General features: G+C 53.7%; 1 protein-coding gene across 1 annotated transcript in view; it reads left to right on the plus strand.

The window, feature by feature from the left end:
• Positions 1-9,328, plus strand: part of LOC140680877 (uncharacterized) — a 359,672-nt gene extending 350,344 nt beyond the window's left edge. The window contains exons 11-12 of the mRNA XM_072919762.1: positions 8,287-8,454; positions 8,539-9,328. Coding sequence (XP_072775863.1) covers positions 8,287-8,454; positions 8,539-9,196 — 826 coding nt within the window. The 3' untranslated portion in view covers positions 9,197-9,328. The remainder of the gene's footprint in view (positions 1-8,286; positions 8,455-8,538) is intronic.
• The last annotated feature ends 8,881 nt before the right edge of the window (positions 9,329-18,209 follow it).

Consider the following 18,209-nt stretch of genomic DNA (forward strand, 5'->3'; position numbering starts at 1 on the left):
AAAATTTAAATTATTCCCAGGGCTTGGCTTGTTAAGGTATTCTGAATGTTAATGAGCCCTGGGCCACTGAATTCCTGAACTGGAGAGCTGAAGGCTGAAGAAGCCTCTGGAGCAGCAAAATTCAGCAGCAGCCTCCAAGTTGCTGAGGATGTCAGCAGCCCCCACTGAGGCCATCCCTGCCCAGAGACCCTGGGGGAATGGGCAGACAAGGAGAGCGGCCCTGGGGCTGGGGCAGCAGAACTCAGAGGCACCAGCGGCTCCAGCTGGGAAATGGAGTGTGGGATGGGGCTGTGAAAGCCCTGCCTGGGCTGTGCCAAGCAGGACACACAAGCCCTGACCCCCATCCACTAAAAAACTCTCTCAATGGGACATTTAAAAGGAATTACAATAGGTTCTGTCCTCTGAGTTGGATGCACTGAAGAAATACCAACAAGAGATTCTCAGGAGCTCAAAACAATAAAACATCCTTTCTGGCAACATAGAAGATAAGAGAAACTTTGGGAAAAGGTTTAATAGGTCATTAAATCAACAAAAAACATTTCTCAAAGCATTAATCCTCGGATGTACGGAGTTTTGGAGGTGGAATCCCAGTTTTGGCCATGACAGGATGAATGATTTTTTCCTATAGGAAAGAGGAGTGCAAGTCCAAGTGTTCTGGAAGAAGATGAGAGGTGGGCACCCTTAGGCCAAGCCAGCCAGACCTGACTCTCCTGATACCTTTTGTCTAGGGGCTATCCTTGGACACAGGGCATTTTGGAGGTGGAATCTCAATTTGGGCTGTGGGTTCCTGGATAGGAAGAATTATTTACATTAGGAAGAAAAGAACAGAGCCCCGGTGTTTCAGAGGCACATGAATGCCAGCCCTCAGGAAGCCAAGGCCAGCCAGACTTGTCAGTCCTGGCAGCTTCTGTCTGGGAGCTATCCTTGGATATAGGGAATTCTGGAGGCAGATCCTCAGTTTTGGCCATGGGTGCCTGGTCGAGATGGATGGATTTTTTCTCATAAGAAAGAAAAGCACACGGTCCCAGTGTTTCAAAGGCAGATAAGAGGAGACCCTTGGGTGGTCAAGGCAGCCAGACCTGTCTCTCCTGGCAGATTTCATCTGGAAACAATCCTTTTACATAAGGAAATTTGGAGAAGAAATCCCAGTTTTGGCCCTGGTTCCCTGGAGGAGAAGGACAGTTCTCTCCCATGGGAAGGAAAGCCCAGAGCCCCAGGGCTTCAGGGGAGATGAGAAGCAGCTCTCAACATGCCAAGGTGGTCAGGTGGTCCCCAGGAGGCCCAGCCAGCCAGACCTGTTCCATGTTCCCTTGGTTCCGTAGGACCCCACAGTGTCACAATGGTCTCCTTGGTTCCATGAGGCCCTGGAGTGTCACAATGTTCCCCTTGCTTCTCCAGTGCCACAATGGCCCTGTGCTTCCATGAGGCCTTGCAATGTCACAATGGCTTCGTGGTTCCACAAAGCCCTGATGTGTCACAATGGCCCCTGGGCTCCGTGTGCCCTCGCTGTGTCACAGCGGCTCCTCTGTGACACTGCGGCTGCACAAGGTCACCATGGACCCTTGGTTCCTTGGGGTCTCTGAGTTCACAATGGTCTCCTTGATTCCATGAGGCAGCACGGTGTCACAATGGCCAATATCCCAGCTCTGGCTATCCCAGTGTCCCAGCTCTGGCTATCCCAATATCCCAGCTCTGGCTATCCCAATATCCCAGCTCTGGTTATCCCAATGTCCCAGCTCTGGCTATCCCAATATCCCAGCTCTGGCTATCCCAATATCCCAGCTCTGGCCATCCCAATATGCCAGCTCTGGCCATCCCAATATCCCAGTTCTGGTTATCCCAATATCCCAACTCTGGCTGTCCCAATATCCCAGCTCTGGCTATCCCAATATCCCAGCTCAGCTCCCGCCCCCATCCCCGGTGTCTGTGCCTCCATCCGGCCCCGCTCGCTGCCGCAGCGCTCGCAGAGGGTCCCGTCCACGTCCCCCACAATCAAGGACTGGGGGACCCCCGGGCCGGGCTCCGACAGCACCACTTCCAGGAACTGCAGGGAGTGGAGAACTGGGGGGACACAAAGATTTGGGGGAGCTGATGGGGCTGAGAGTTTGGGGTTCCAGGGGGTCCACAGGCCAAGGAAAGGGGGGACATGAAGAGCTGGCAGAGCTGGGAAGGAGGTTCAGGGGCTGAGAGCCAAGGAAAGGGGGTGAAGGGACTGGGAGAGCTGGGATGGGGTGTCCAGGGAATCCTGTGCCCAGGAAAGGGGGTGCCAGGGCTCCTGAACATGAGGAAAGGAGGGGCTGGGGGCTGGGAAAGGCAGGAATGGGGGCCCAGGGGTCCCAGGTCAGGAAAAGGGTGGGGCTGGGGGTTGGGAGAGGTGTGGGATGGGAACATGTTGAGTTGGTGCCGGATAAGGGGGTGCAGGGAGGTCTCAGTGCCGGGCAAAGGGGTAAAAGGGTGTCTTGGTTCTCAGGAATGGGGGTGCAGGGGGGTCTCAGGGTCACGGAAATGGGGGATCAGGGATGGAGAAGTAGAAGGGAGCTCCAGGGGTCCTTGAGCCCAGGAAAGGGGAGTCCAGGGTTTCCCAAAAAGGGGTACCAGGGTGGGGACACCCGGGGTGTTTGGGAAAGGGGAAGGTCAGAGGGCCTCTGGTTTTGCACAAAGGTGGGGCTGGGGGCTGGGAAAGGCAGCAATGGGGGTCCAAGGTGTTCCAAGGCGTTCCAGGATCAGGCACACGGGAAATCTAGAGGCTGGGAGCAGGGAAAAGGGGAGCAGAGGGCCCTGATATCCGGAAATGGGGGATTCAGGGGGGTCCCTGTGCAGGATAAGGGGAGCAGGGGGGGTCCCGGTGCCGGCAATGGCGATTCAGGGTCCCGGTGCCGGGGTCCCACTCCCCCCTCGCCCGCCAGGAGCGCCCCCAGCCCCAGCGCTGGAGCCACCGCGCTGCTCCTCCTCACTCCCAGTATGATCCCAGTATGATCCCAGTAGGATCAGTCACCCAGGAGCTGCTCCCAGTATGATCCCAGTACAGCCCAGTCACTCCTGGCATCCCCCCACCCCTCTCTGCGTTCCGACCTGTCCCGGCTCCATCCCCGCCCCTCCCGCGGCTGCGGGGAGGAGGAGGAGGAGGGAGGAAGAGGCGGAGCGGCAGCGGGAGCAGCAGGAGGAGCGGGGAGGATGAACCGCGGGGCTCCGGCTCCGCCTGAACTCGCAGCGCCCCGGGAGCGTCGCCCCCATCCCGCAGGTGCCCGGGGAGGGGGAGCTGGCCCCAAATATCCCGGGGCTCCCTGGGTTTGGGGTTTTTGGGGGGATGTTTGGAGCTGGCGGGGCTCCAAGGCCGAGCCGCAGCTGCCCTCGGGGGGACATCGGGGGTCCCCGGGAGGTGTTTTTGGGGGGTCCCGGTGCGGGTGGCGGCAGAGCCCCGGCGGGGCCGGGGGGATGCGGGTCCCCCCGCGGTGCGGGTTGGGCTTCCCGGCCGGGCCCTCCGAGCTCTGCCGGGGCCGCGTGGGGACCGCGCGGGAGCGGCGGGAGCGGCGGGGGGACCCCGGATTTGGGGAGCCCCGGGAGAGCCGCGGCTTCCCTGGGCGGGAGCGCAGAGAGAGGAGAGCCCCAGGAGCCCCAGCGGGGACCCCGAGAGGGGGGACCCCTGGCAGTGCCGGCACCCGGCAATGGGGGTGCTGGGGCTGGAGGGGCGGCATGGCCGGGAAAGGGGTTCGGGGGTACCGGGGCCGCCAGGGGCTGCTCCCAGCAGGTGCCCAGTTCCTACCCCTGTGTGCTTCCAGTTTCCTGGGCACTCCCAGGATGAGCCCAGTCAGTCCCAGTATCACCCTGCTCACTTCCCCTCACTCCCTGCAGGATCCCTGTTTCTCCCAGTATGAGCCAAGTCATTCTCAGTCATTCCCCATTATGACGCTATTTGCCCTCAGCAAGTCCCAGTTGCTCCCACTTTTCTCGGGTGTGTTCCCACTTCTCCCAGTTGCTCCTAGTATAGTCCCAGTCACTCCCAGTATGATCCCAATATGAGTCCAGTATGATCCCAGTCTCCCCCAGCAGGGCCCCAGTCACTCACACTTGCCCCCAGCATGGTCCCAGTTGCCCCCAGCACATTCCCAGTGGCTCCCAGTGTGGTCCCAGTCACCACCTGCATGTTCTTAGGTACTCCCAGTACATCCCAGTTGCCTGGAACATTCTCAGAGTCTTTGCCAGGCACTCCCAGTTACCTCAGCATGGTTCAGCTGCCCCCAGTTTTATCCCAGTCACTGCCAGTACATCCCAGTTGTCACCTGCATGACTCCTGTCATTCCCAGTTGCTCCCAGTTGCTCTCAGGGTGTGTTCATTTGGCTCCCAGCATGGGCCTGGCAGCTCCCAGTAACCCCCAGTCAGGGTCCCTTGGCACCCACTGTAATCCCAGTATGATCCCAGTCACTCCCAGTATGATGCCAGTGCCCCCCAGTGTGATCCCAGTTGCTCCCTGTCAATGCCAACATGACCCCAGTAACCACCAGTATGATCCCTATGACTCCCAGTCTCTCCCAGTATATCCCAGTCACTCCCAGCATGCTCCCAGTCCCTCCCACTTCCTCCCAGTTACTTTCAGCATGATTCCAGTTGTTCACAGCCACTCCCAGTCAATCCCAGTATGATTCCTGTCACCCTCCATGGACCTGGCTCCTCCCAGTCTCACCCAGCATGGACCCGGCTGCTCCCACTGTGATCCCAGTATGATCCCAGTTGCTGCCAGAATGGTTGCAGTTGTTCCCAGTTCCTCCCAGTATGATCCCAGGTGTCCCTAGAATAGTCCCAGTCCCTCTCAGCATGGTCCCACTCACTTCCAGCTGTCCCCAGCATGGTCCCAGCTGTTCCCAGTGTGGTTCCAGTCCCCCCAGTATGGTCACAGACACTCCCAGTATATTCCAGTTGGCCCAGTAAGGTTTTGATGACCTCAGAATGATCGCAGTCTTTCCCAGTTACTCCCAGTTGCCTCCAGCATGATCCCAGTTTCTGGCAGTTGCCCAAAGTGTGGTCCCAGTCGCTCCCAGTATGAACCCAGTTTCCCCATTTGTGGTCTCAGTCCCCTCAGCACGGTTCCAGTACCTTCCAGTTGGTCCCAGTTGCTTCCAATGTGTCCAGATTTTCCTCCCAACATGGGCCCAGTAGCTCCCAGTGACCCCCAGCCAGGATCCATTCACACCTGCTGGAATCCCAGTGGCTCCCAGGATGATCCCAGCTGCACCCAGTCCCCCCCAGTATGGTTCCAGTCACTCCCAGTATGATTCCAGCCCTGCCCAGAATGACTCCCTGTCACTCCCAGGGTGGGCCCAGCTGCTCCCAGTCACCTCCAGCATGGTTCCAGTCACAGCCAGCACACTTCCAGTCATTCCCAGTATGATGCCAGCCAGTTCCAGTAGGATCCCAGTATGAATCCAGCATGGGCACAGCTGCTCCCATTATCATCCACTGTGGTTCCAGTTGCTCCCATTTACCCCCACTGTGGTTTCAGTCTCTCCCAGTGTATCCCAGTTGCTCCCACCATGTTCCCAGTCACTCCAGTTGTCCTCAATTGCTTCCAGCCTGATCCCAGTTGCTCCAAGTAAGATCCAGTAGGATCCCAGTTGCCCCCAGCATGCTTTCAGTTGCTTCCTGTTCTCCCCAGTGTGATCCCAGTTGCCCCCACTTGTCCCCTGTATCAACCCCATCACTCCCCATATGATCCCAGTTGCTCCCAGCATGGTCCCAGTCATGCCCAGTTGTCCCCGGTGTAGACCCACTCACTTCCACTCGCTCTCAGTTCTCCCCAGCATGGTCCCCGTTGTTCCCAGTGTGTTCCCAGTCACCCCAGTAAGGTTACAGACATCCCCAGTAAATCCCAGTTGCCTTCAGCATCTCTGTGGTCATTCCCAGACACTCCCAGTGATCCCAGTAAGGTGCTTGTTATCCCAGTATGATCTCAGTCATGCCCAGTATGTCCCAGTTGTCTCCAGCCTGCATCCAGTCATTCCCAATTCCTCCAGTTTGCTTGCAGCATGATCCCAGTTTTTCTCAGTTGCTCCCAGTAGCCCAAAGTGGGATCCCAGTTGCTGCCTTTCATCACCAGTATGAGCCCAGTAACCTCCAGTATGATCCTTGTCACATGCCAGCACTCCCAGTATGGTCCCAGTATAATCCCAGTAACTTCCAATCACTCGCAGTATGGTCCCAGTTGCCTCCAGCTACATCAGCCCAGTCAATCCCAGTATGATGCCATTTGCTCCCAGAGTGCTCCAAGTTGCTCCCAGTCACCCCCAGTACAGGGATGCTGTGCATGGTGTGTTCCCAGTCACTCTCAGACACTCCCAGTATTAGTCCAGTCCCTCCCAGTATGATCCAGAGATGACGCCAGTGTGCTCCCAGTCAGTGCCAATATGAACCAGTTGTGTTCCACATGGTTCCAGTTGCCCCTTTCACCCTCACTGTCCCTCCCAGTCTCTCACAGTGTCCCCCAGTTCCTTCCAGCATATTCCCACTCACTCCCAGTTCCTTCCAGCGCGATCCCATTTGCTCACAACTGCTCCCAGTCAGCCTCAGTGTCGTGGCACTCACTGCCAGTATGATCCCAGTCACCTCCAGCATGATCCCAGTATAAGCCCAGTCGTTTCCAGTCATCCCCAGCAGGCACCCAGTGACTCCCAGTTCCTCCCAGTTGATCCTAGCATGATCCCAGTTGCTCACAGCTGCTCCCAGTCACCCTCATCATGCTCCCAGTCACTCCCAGTATATCCCATTTGCCCCCAGCATGGTCTCAGTTGGCCCCCGTAGGCTCCTACTCTGTGTCAGTATGATCCCAGTACGATCCCAGTCTCCCTCGGGGTGACTGCAGTCTGCCCTGGCATGGGCCCAGCTGCTCCCAGTATGATTCCAGTACAATCCCAGTACAAACCAGTCCTTCCCAGTGCTGCCACTCCTGGCATCCCCGAGCCCTCTGTGCGTTCCCCCCTCCTGATCTCCTGAGAGGAGCCCCAAGGACCAGCAGTGCCCAGGCAGGGTCCCCAGGCAGCCCCAGTTTGGATGTGCAGCCCCCAGTTTCCCCAGTTTGCCTCTCCTTTGGCCCGGGCCGGGTTCCCCCCTGGAACAGCGGCTGGGAGCAGCCGAGAGCCCCGCGCTGCCCATCCCGACCTGTCCCGGCTCCATCCCCGCTCCTGCCGCGGGCTGCCGGGGCTGCGGGAACGGGAACCGAGGGTGTCGCTGCTGCTGGGGGAGGAGGAGGAGGGAGGGAAGGGCAGGGATGAAGGAGGAGCGGGAGGTGGGGATGGCGAGGAGGAGGAGGAGGGGGGATGGAAGAGGAGGAGCGGCAGGAAGAGGAAGAGGAGGTTTAAAGGGGGATGGAGCAGAGCAGAGAGAAGCACGTGGTCAGCCCTGCCTGAATTCGCAGCCCCCACCTGTGGGATCATCGCCCCCCATCCCGCAGGTGAGCAGGGAGGGGGAGCTCGGGCCAGGTCTCCTGGCGGGTGCCTGGGTTGGGTTTTTCGGGGAGATGTTTGGAGAAGGAAGAACTGCGAAGCTGAGCGGAAAAGGCCCCTTGGGGGGACTCCTTGGAGCCTCTGCAGCCCAGAGCAGAGAAGAAGGGGAGAAGGGAGCCCGGGAGCCCAAACAGCCCCGGCACCCCTGAATGGGGAGAGCCAAGAGGGGGGAGCTTTTGGGATTGCTGGGACTCCCGGCAGCCTGGGGAGGGCGGGCAGCGAGGAGAAGGGGGACCCCCAATCCAAGTGTGACCCCAGCAGCTTGGACAGGGGGGAGCCCCGAACAGCAAAGGGGAGGGAGCAGGGACGGGGAACACCTGGGAGGCTTTTTCAGGGCTGGATCTCGGTGTTCGGGAGGTTTTTATGGAGCCCAGGTGGCCAGGGACTTGTAGAGATGGACTGGGACAGAGGGAGCTTCAAACTCTGTGTGCTCATCCCTTGTTTCCCCCAAACCAGGATTTCCCATTCCCAGCCCCTGGGAGGCTGCGAGGAAGAGGAAGAGCCTCTCCTTGTCCTTCCTCCCCCAGGGCAGGAGCTGAGGATGGAGAGCAGGGAGGACAAATATCCGCGGCAGAACCTGGTGGAAGAGGCCATTTTGAGCGGCTCCAGGGCGCAGGAACCCGACGGGGAGGAAAAGCCCCGGAGATCCCGCACAAGGAGGGGCTGCAAACGCAGATCGCGGGGATCTGAGGGGGAAAGACCCACCCTGGGCCGGGGAGGCGGCCGGAGATGGAGCCAGAGCTCGGAGCTGGGGGAACCTGAGCAGCTCCATGATGGGGAGAAGCCCCACAGGTGCTCGGAGTGTGGGAAGAGGTTCAGGTGGAGATCCGAGCTGATCAGGCACCAGAGGATCCACACTGGGGAGAGGCCCTACGAGTGTGGGGAGTGTGGGAAGAGCTTCAGCCAGAGCTCCAGCCTGATCCGGCACCAGGTGATCCACACTGGGGAGAGGCCCTACGAGTGTTCCAAGTGTGGGAAGAGGTTTCAGACCAGCTCCTGTCTCCTCCAGCACTATCGCGTTCACACGGAGGAGAGGCCCTTCAGCTGCCCCGAGTGCGGGAAGGGATTCAGGGAAAACTCCACCCTCACCATGCACCGGCGCATCCACACCGGGGAGAGGCCCTACGAGTGTTCTGATTGTGGGAAGAGCTTCAGCCAGAGATCCCACCTGATCAAGCACCAGAGGACCCACACTGGGGAGAGGCCCTACGAGTGTTCCAAGTGTGAGAAGAGGTTTCAGACCAGCTCCAATCTCCTCAAGCACTATCGGGTTCACACAGAGGAGAGGCCCTTCCGCTGCCCCGACTGCGGGAAGGGATTCAGGGACAACTCCACCCTCATCCAGCACCGGCGCATCCACACTGGGGAGAGGCCCTACGAGTGTGGGGAGTGTGGGAAGAGGTTTCAGACCAGCTCCAGCCTGATCGTGCACCAGAGGATCCACACTGGGGAGAAGCCCTACGAGTGTTCCAAGTGTGGGAAGAGGTTTCAGACCAGCTCCGATCTCCTCAAGCACTATTGGGTTCACACAGAGGAGAGGCCCTTCCGCTGCCCCGACTGCGGGAAGGGATTCAGGGACAACTTCACCCTCATCCAGCATCGCCGCATCCACACTGGGGAGAGGCCCTACGAGTGTGGGGAGTGTGGGAAGAGATTCTCACAGAGCTCTCACTTGACCCGACACCAACGGAGGCACCGGTAAGGGAAGCCCTGCGAGTGCCTCGAGTGCGAGAAGAGCTAAACTCCATCCCCCACTGGAGGACCCACATTGGGCACAGCCCTGGTGACCCACATTCCCTGTCATCCATGTTGGGAACACACCTGGCTGCTTCTCCTTTTGTGTTGACCTTCATTTTTTTCTCTTCTCAATCGCTCTGCACTCCAAAAGCCAAGAGGGATTGATCTTTCACCTCAAAACCACCCACATCCTACTGAAAACAACTGAATTTTAACCCACAGAGCCTCAATCCCACCTCAAATTGTTTGTTCCCACCTCAAAAAAAACCTCAATCCCACGCCAAACTCACTCAATTCCACAGCTGCCTGGGAGGAGATTGGGAGAAGTGGGATCCCAGTTTGGAGCAGTGAGATGGGGATGGTATGGGGCTGGGTGGCTGGGATGTATTTGATAGCAAATAAAACTTTCAGACTTAGTGATTTCTTTGCCGTTCATCTCCAGTCCATGGCAGTTCTGTTTTTCAGGGCACCACCTTCTCAGCTGATTGTGTTTGTGTCCTCCTTTCCCTCCCACCTCTCTTTGCCTGCTCTGTTTCTCTCTCCGTGTCTCCCTTGACCCAGGGACCTCCAAAGACCCTCCCCCAATTTAATTTTCTCAGGGACCACCAAAGATCCTCCTCTGATTTAATTGAATCCTCCTCTAATTTAATTGCCCCCTCTGCCCCCAATGACCCGGCCCTGATTTTTTAATTATTTTATTTCCCAATTATTATTTTAATTCTTAGTTCAGGAGCTGAAGTTATGGAGGCCAGCAGGGAAATGTCTCTGTAGGATTTTTCTCCACTTGGCTTTCAGCCCCTTCTCAAGAGCTTTGCCTTGGAGGGCAAAGGGAATGTCTTTTCCTGGCTGGGAGCTGAAATTCCAGACCTCTGGAATGTGTGCAGGGCCATATAGACTGGGATCAACCAGAGATTGGGATCAAATATGCACTGAGATCCTGTGGTCTAGGATCAACTAAGGACTGGGATAAATTAGGGACTGGGGCCCTACAGACTGGAATTAACTGAACTGGGATCAAATACGGACAAGGATCAAATATGGACTGGGATCCTATGGACTGGTATCAACAAGGGTCTCGGATAAAATAGGGACTGGGATCCTACAGACTGGGATCAAATTGGGACTGACATCATATGGACTTGGATCAACTGGAGACCTGGATCAGCTACGGACTGTGTTCAAATAGAGACTGGGATCAGATGTGGATTGGGATCCTATGGACTGGGATCAAATATAGACTGGAACAAAATTGGGACTGGGGTCAGATATGGACTGGGATCATATGGCCTGGGATCAAATATAGACTGGGATAAAACTGGGACTGGGGTCAGATATGGAATGGGATCATATGGCCTGGGATCAAATATAGACTGGGATAAAATTGGGACTGGGATCAGATATGGACTGGGATCATATGGCCTGGGATCATTTGTGTCGGGGAAGCTCAAATAGGAAAGCCTTATAAATATGACTGCCTGGCAAAAGGTTTAGAAAATACAGAGACTGAGATGGTAACAAGTTGTGACATACCAAACCGTAGTTACTGCACAAGTAGAACACAATCGCACAGCCAGGATGAAGACAATCCCCCCTTCTGGTTGAACAATGCCCTTACCTACAGGTAGGTCCAAGGGTCAAATGGACTGTTGGATCTCACCCCAATGTATGGTTCATCCCACACCTGTAACCCTCCCCTGAAGCATCAGGAGTCTGTGACCCCATTGGCCTGAGTCTTGTTCCAGCCCACCTTGAAGCCCCTGACAAGGAGTCCCTGAGGAGCCAGACGCTCTCTTGGAACTTCCTTTCTCTTGGAACTGCCCCTCTCCTGGAACATCCTCTTGGGATCCTCTCTTATCTCCCTCTACCCCTTGCCTCTCCCTTCCCCCACGCCCTCGGGCCTGCCACAGGTCAGGTCTGGTGACTCCAAGCAGGGCCTTTCACCCTCTCTAATAAACCAGACATTCTAAGAGCAGCCTTCAGAGATCTCTCGTCTCCATCCACCCAAACCATCCTGGAGTCCAGCGTCCTCACAGTATGGACTGGAATCAACTAGGGACTGGGATCAAATATGGACTGGGATCAAATATAGTCTGGGATAAAATAGGGACTGGGATCAAATATGGACTGGGATCAAATAGGGACAGGGAACAACTAGAGATTGGGATCAAATACGGAACTGGGATCCTATGGACTGGGACAAACTGGACTGGGATTATATGGAATTGAGATCCTATGGAACAGCATAAACTTTCTAACATGACACATATAATATTCATTGTAACACTTGCGAAAAGCCAATTATAAATATGCATTTGTCACAATCTATCCTCTTATTCTTTATAAATCATTTGGCTTGAGCAATATTTCTTATCCTCTTGCATTCTTTGGACTCTGTTGGTAATCAAATAAAACATGGGATTAAACAAAGAAGAAATATCAAAACACTTGTAACACATAAAAGGAAGAATCCTAATTTCTTCCACCATCCCATTCTCAATACATTACCCCACCTGTTAGTTTTTAACATTATTTTCCCTTTGGTTGTTTTTGGACTGATACCAGGGTCATAATTTTTTTCTGATATCCTTTGTTTTTTCCAGGATGACGCCCTCATTGCCATCTATTTTCAACAATCTGTACACCCCATTCTTTAGCCAATAAATAGCGTAAAGCCAACTTATTTTAATCCACTGCAGTTATAGTTTGGCTTTGCTGACTCAATATTAATTCCAGTGCCTGAGCAGCTTTGTTTGTTATCTCCTCTATAACTGCTTGGAGTCCTATAGTACGATGCAGTATATAATTTGGGGTTAATACAGAGCTAGATTGCTGTGCTGGTTTTACCTTTTTTTTTTTTTTTTTTTTTACTAATAGTCTCTTTACTGAATCTTTGACTATATCTCTAAGATCAAATGTAAAACAAATCCATCTCTCTCCTTTTGGACATTCCATGCCCCAAGTATTACTACTTTTTCCTAAATTCCTTGTAATCCAATATTTTCCCCATTTTGCCTGCAGGTACTCAGTTTGGGTGGGTCTGTGGCTGTTGACATGGGTGTGTGTAACAAAAAGGAACTTTGGTTCCTTTCCGTGTAATACTTTCTGTAGCATTTGGGACACGATCTTGCTGGTATCTCAGAAGGGAAAAGACAACAAATGAGAGACAGAAACAGGAATGACAGAGGTCTGGCATGGCTTATACCCCCACCTCCCCTGCCTGTGGGGTTGCTTCCCACAGCAGGTACGTCTGATCTTCTCGGTGGTGAGTACAGTGCTCAGTCCAGGCTTGCCCTCTGTTTCCCTTGTCACTCCTTTTTACTCATTTTTTTAGGCAAGTCCTTTTCGACACTCCTTAACTGTGGTCTCCCACTGTTCCTCAGGTATCTCTCAGTCAACAGGCACTAATAATCCATCCACAAAACAAAGTTATTACTTCAGTTGTTTTGGGTTCTATCTGTATAGGGGATTGATTCAGTACTCGATACCTCTTGCAACGAGAACATAGATTTTGTGAACTACAATGCCAATTATTCTCATAATTTAAACATTCACTTATAACCCACCTGCCATGTTCAATATGAGGATGAATAAAATAAAGTATACAGTGTAGTACTGATGGCAATTTCCCTTCTTCCCTGTACAAGTCACAGGCTAAGGCCAGGCTATAAGAACTCTTTGACTGAAACACTCCCAATCCTCCTGTTTGAAGTGGCAGTGTTCCTCTGCCAAGGAGGTGTCGGAGGCGTCTCAGGGTTTATTCAGGCCGGGCTTAGAGCCAGTGATGCAAGCTTTGCCTTATTTCTCAGTGAGGTGTTATTCTTTGTACCTGCCTTGGATCATTTGGATCTTCCCAAACCATTACCACCCGGTCCTGGTTGGAAGTCAATTTTGTATCACCCGGTTTAGATGTGATAGTCCATTCCTCAAGTTTCTTCACAAGTCCTTTGGTTTTGCTGGCATGAATTCACCCTCTTTCCGTGGTTTGGATTGCTGCTTCAGTGGTACTTGGAAAGGATTTCTTAATAGCACAGTGTTAAAAGAAAATCAATACTGCATGAACTTTTACCATTAGTTTTCTTTAAAACTTTCAGGGTTTAACTAAAGTCTTTTTCTACAGGTACTTCTTCTTGTATCCAGCTGTGTTAATAGCTGCAGAGACCAATTCTTCTTCCTGTGAGCTATAATTAGTTAAATAAAAAAGACCAGGCCAATTTTAACATGAGATGTATCACATCTCTTGCCTTTTACTTTTTGGGTAACATTTAACTGTTTTAGTCTTACAGACTTTTAGTCTTCAGAACAAAAGCCTTCTCTTCTTAACAACAGCAATCAGAAAGAAAAAAGAAATCTTGCTTAAGACAATAGACCACTTTGTGAGAGTCACAATCTCTGCCTTGATCTTATCTCTTCTGGTGGTCCTGTTCACAGCCTTGGGTTTAACTCTGTCCTTCCCCACTTCCCCCCCTCCTTGTTGTCACTCTGCCTAGCAGGAATGGGGGAGAACTTACAGATAGCTGTGGCTGAGGGGACCTTGGGGATGTATTTCGCTCTCCCCTTCGCTCTCTTTCTCTCTCTCTCTCCCTTTCTCTCTCTTTCTCTTTCTTTCTCTCTCTTCACATTTCAGCAGCCACATTCCAATATCAGTCCACTTTCTAACATTAATCCTACATCCTGGAGAGGTGAGTCTGCCAATCACCTCTCCCCCCTTTTTCAACTTCCTTACAAAGTAAATTACTTTTGTTATGCGTGTTCTGCAGGCCTGTAATTCACGGCACCCTCCACCAAGGCTACCAGCCACTCACAGCTGACAGTGCACAAATAAAGACTTGGTTTGCTATCACAATTTTTCCATTCACAAGTTTGAAAAGGTTGCAGGAACAAATAAACAACAACTTACTTCCAAAGTGACCCTGCCTGCACCAAAACAAATTTAAGGCAATGCTAGTTAGTGCAATGCAATTTGCAACGAAGCCAAGGTTTGATTTGGGAAGGCCATCTGAGGACACAGAGCATGAGTTTTACAAATCTGTATTTTGAAGAGGGAATGGGCAAAATGTGGATACAGTGTGGGAGACAGCAAGTAAGGAATTTGTCTCTGCAATACTCTCTTTTTGACTGCCAGGAAACACTCTCTAAAGAGGTTCCTAAGGTACAAACAATAACTGGGTGGGAAGAGGCACTCCTGAATTCAAGCCTTAATGTCATAATAGGAAACTGCCCCTGAGCACTGCAGTGCTGGAGCACCCTGCCTGCAAACTCACCAGAGGCAAGCCACTGCTGCCAAGCTGCAGGGCTGCCTGCAGCACAGAGGGAATCATGGCCAAGCCCTCCCTGCAGGCCTGGGTAATCCACACAGGGAGCCCACAACTTCCTCACAGCTCTCTAACTCATTCAAGAAATAAACCTACAGCAAGCAGAGATCCCCCCACCATCTTTTTAATGTGTATGTGTCACACACCCACAGTGATGCCGAAAGCAAAAAAATTAACAGCTTACATTAGAAGATATTGAAACCTTTTCTTCACCTCGCTTTGTAGGTTCCCTTTTCTCTATGTAGCCACCTCCAAGTCTGGGGAAAAAATGAGCCCTATTTTTCAGAAATCTTATGCATGAACAACTCTAGCTGCTGTTCCAGCTACACTGCAAGTAGTTAGCACTTCCAGAAAAAATAACAAACAAACAAACCAAAAAAACGAAGAAAGCAAAACACATTTGGGTACATGAAAAAGGACTGGCTGGAAGAAAAAATGTTTCTCATTGACCTACCAAGCAGCTGGTGTTACCTTTAGTTTAACTTTACACACTGAGAACCACTTGAGTGAACAGCCTGCATCAACTCAAAATAAATTAATGGCAGGTTTTGCTATGTCACAGCTGTAAACTAGTTTCTCAGTCCTAGAGTACAGTAAGTTATGTATTTCAAGATAAAAATCACAATGCAAATTGGAAGAAATTTCATACTGCATGAGGTGTGCACACAATTGATTTACCTCCAAAAGTCAGTTTATGACTTTTCTCTACCAGGATTGCAGTAGCTGCTATAGCTTGAACACACACTGGCCAGCCTTGATTTACTGGATCCCACATCTTCGATAAATAAGCCACGGGTCTCTTTACTCCTCCCCACTCCTGAAACAAAACCCTATGAGCTACCCCCTTTTCTTCATTTCCGTACAGATGAAAGGGTTTTGCTAGTGAAGGTAAGCTTAAAGGTGATATTGGGGCTAGTTTTAACTTCAGTTTTCTTAGTTTTTCACCATCTTCTTTGCTCCATTTTATATCATCTCCTCTGTCAGTTTATTCATACAAAAATTTTACTGCCTGTGTGCATCCTTCAATCTACAATCTACAATATCCCAATAATGCGAGTATTTTTCTGATTTCCCCCTTTGAAGAGGGAGGGGGAAGGGATAGAATTCCTGTGATTCAGTCTGGGCTAAGCTTCTGACTACCCTTAATAATCACATTGGGTGCCTCCTGGATTGCCCCCGGAAACAGCCCATCTCTGCACGGAGCCACGTCTTTTCATTTGTAAATGAGGTCTTTCTTTCTCTGTCATCTGTGGTTTCTGCAGCCCCGGCTGGAGCTTCTGGCCTTTTAAAACTTTAAGAATCTTTTTGTACAAGCACAACTGACTTGATGTATATTTTACATAAGCACGAATTATTCCATAATATATATTACAATGGGGCTGCACAGATTCCCCTGCAGGTCCGTGGGGATGCAGAGATCCCCCTGCAGCTCCGTGGGGATGCAGAGATCCCCCTGCAGCCCCTGGAGGAGCCAGGCTGGAGCTCGGGGATGCCTGAGAGGAGGCTGTGACCCCGTGGGCAGAGGGGCCCCGCTGGAGCAGCCTGGCCTGGCAGGACCGAGCCCGCGGCACAGTGACCCACGCTGCAGCACTTGGAGGGGGCCCCAGGGGATGGACTCGGCTCGGAGAAGTTCCTGGAGAAGTCTCGGCTGGGAGAGAGCGCAGGGTGCAGCAGGGAACGACTCCTGTCCCTGAGCAGAGGGAGAAGCCGCGGGGGATGAGCTGAGCACGGCCCCATTCCCTGTCTCCTGCCCTGCCGGGGGAGGAGGTGCAGCTGGGAGCAGGGAGGCGTGGGGAAAGCTGCATTTAAGGCTCTGCACTGACTTCTCCTCATCCTGCTCTGAGTCTTCGGAGTTTTCTGCCAGAAATCTCTCCCCTCCCCCGCTCACCCACAGGGCTTTGGGCAGGTTTCCCTTTTTGGGGGAAATCAAAGCCAAGCACCGATGCACTAATGAGGGGCAGGAGAAGGGAGGCTCCCGGGCTTCCCGCAGAGCCGGAGGCACGGAAGGCGCAGGGCCGGGAAAGCCGTGGCGGGAGGTGCGGAGAAGTTTGTTTGTGTGGGCAGCTCAATCCCGCCTCGGGCCCGGGCCCGTCCCGGGGCTGTTGCTCATCTCCGGCTTTGCCCTCACGCAGCGCGGGGGGCCCTGAGAGCGCGGGGCGAGTCTGGGCCGTGCGCAGAGCCCGCCCCCAGCTCGCTGCCATTGGCCGCTGGTGCCGTCAGTCGTGGTTGCGGCGCGCTGATTGGTGGGAGCGGGGCGCAGCACGGCCCCGGCGGCGGGCTGAGGGCGGCCGTGGGCGGGCAGCGGCGCCATTGGCGCCGGGAGCGTCTGTGCGGGCCCGGGAGCGGCGGCAGCGGCCGGAGCGCGGTGAGGCGGCGTCGGCGGAGCTCGGAGGCGGCACCGGCGCAGGTGGGAGCCGCGCTGGGTTCTGCGGGGGCTCGGGGCTGGCTGCGGGCGGAGGGGGCGGCAGGGGGCTGCGGCGGGTCGGTGGTGCCGTGTCCGGCCCGTGCCGGCCCCGGGCTGAGGGCGCGGCGGGAGCGGCTGCCCGCGGTCTCCTTCCCGCCGGGGCCTGGGCAGGAGCCGCTGCCGGAGCAGCGCTGGCTCGGCCCGGCTGCTGTGGGTAGGACAGAGGGGGCTGCCCCGCGGCCGGGAGCGTGCGGGGAAATTCCCGTCGCCGGAGGTTTCTGTGGCCGGAGGAGAGCGAGGAGTCCTGTAAAAGTGACTTTATTGCCGAGCAGGGGGAGAGGCCGTGGGGTATTTGCCGTGCGCTCTCTGCCATGGTTGTAGTCCGCAGCCTCCTTTTTATCCTCATTTTCCCGGCCGCATCTCCCTCTGCCTTTGCCCACGGGCTGAGGTCCTTGGAAGGTTCAGACTTCCCGATGCGCCTGCTGCCTGTCCTCGTTAATATGCACCCTCCTTTTGTATACCAGCCGATATTCATGGCTCTGTTAAGCCTTTGTTCTTCTCCTCGAAGTTTGGGAATTTAGCGGGACTTTGAGTAGCTGTCTGGGCAATTTTTAACATTTATTGGAGCTGAGGGTTTCTCCCGTAGCTTCCTTATCTACAAGTGCCTGGCCCTATCTCCAGGCAGATTCACTCCTCAGCTCTGTTTTGTTCTTCCCGGGTCCTCTTTGGTTTTGGGATTATTCTCGGTGCCCTCATTCCCTGTCCTTTTGTAGCCCTTTGTGGATCAGGAGGCCTGGCTGCCACCTGCATCCCCTGGCTCAGCTGCTGGATGAGCTGCACTGCCAAGGTGTGGAGCATGGTAAAAAGATGAGAGTTGCTGCAGCACAGAAGAGGAGAAGCAGCATTTGTTTAACCCCTGGTGTGCCGGGGAGCCACGAAAGTGTGTCCCATTCCCATCCTTTCCATGTTTGGACCAACACATAAACTGTTCACCTTTATCTTTTTCACCACTTTACCTTTGTCATCTCTTTGCCAACAGCAGTTTGAATCATTTAGTTCTCCACAAACTCCTCCTTTTTCTGCTAACAGATAATCTGATCCCATCCCCATGTGAAATGTTGTGTACCTCTTTCAGTGGATTGGTCAGCAGGAAGGTCAGGAGCTGGAGCTGTCTGGTTGCTTCTTCTTTTGAGGACAGCTTTTAATCTAATGATGCCATTGAAATGATAAATGGGTTCTGTCTCCTGGTATGAATTGGTTTG

This window comes from Taeniopygia guttata, chromosome 30 (genome assembly GCF_048771995.1).
Source record: "Taeniopygia guttata chromosome 30, bTaeGut7.mat, whole genome shotgun sequence".
Taxonomy (NCBI): Eukaryota; Metazoa; Chordata; class Aves; order Passeriformes; family Estrildidae; genus Taeniopygia; species Taeniopygia guttata.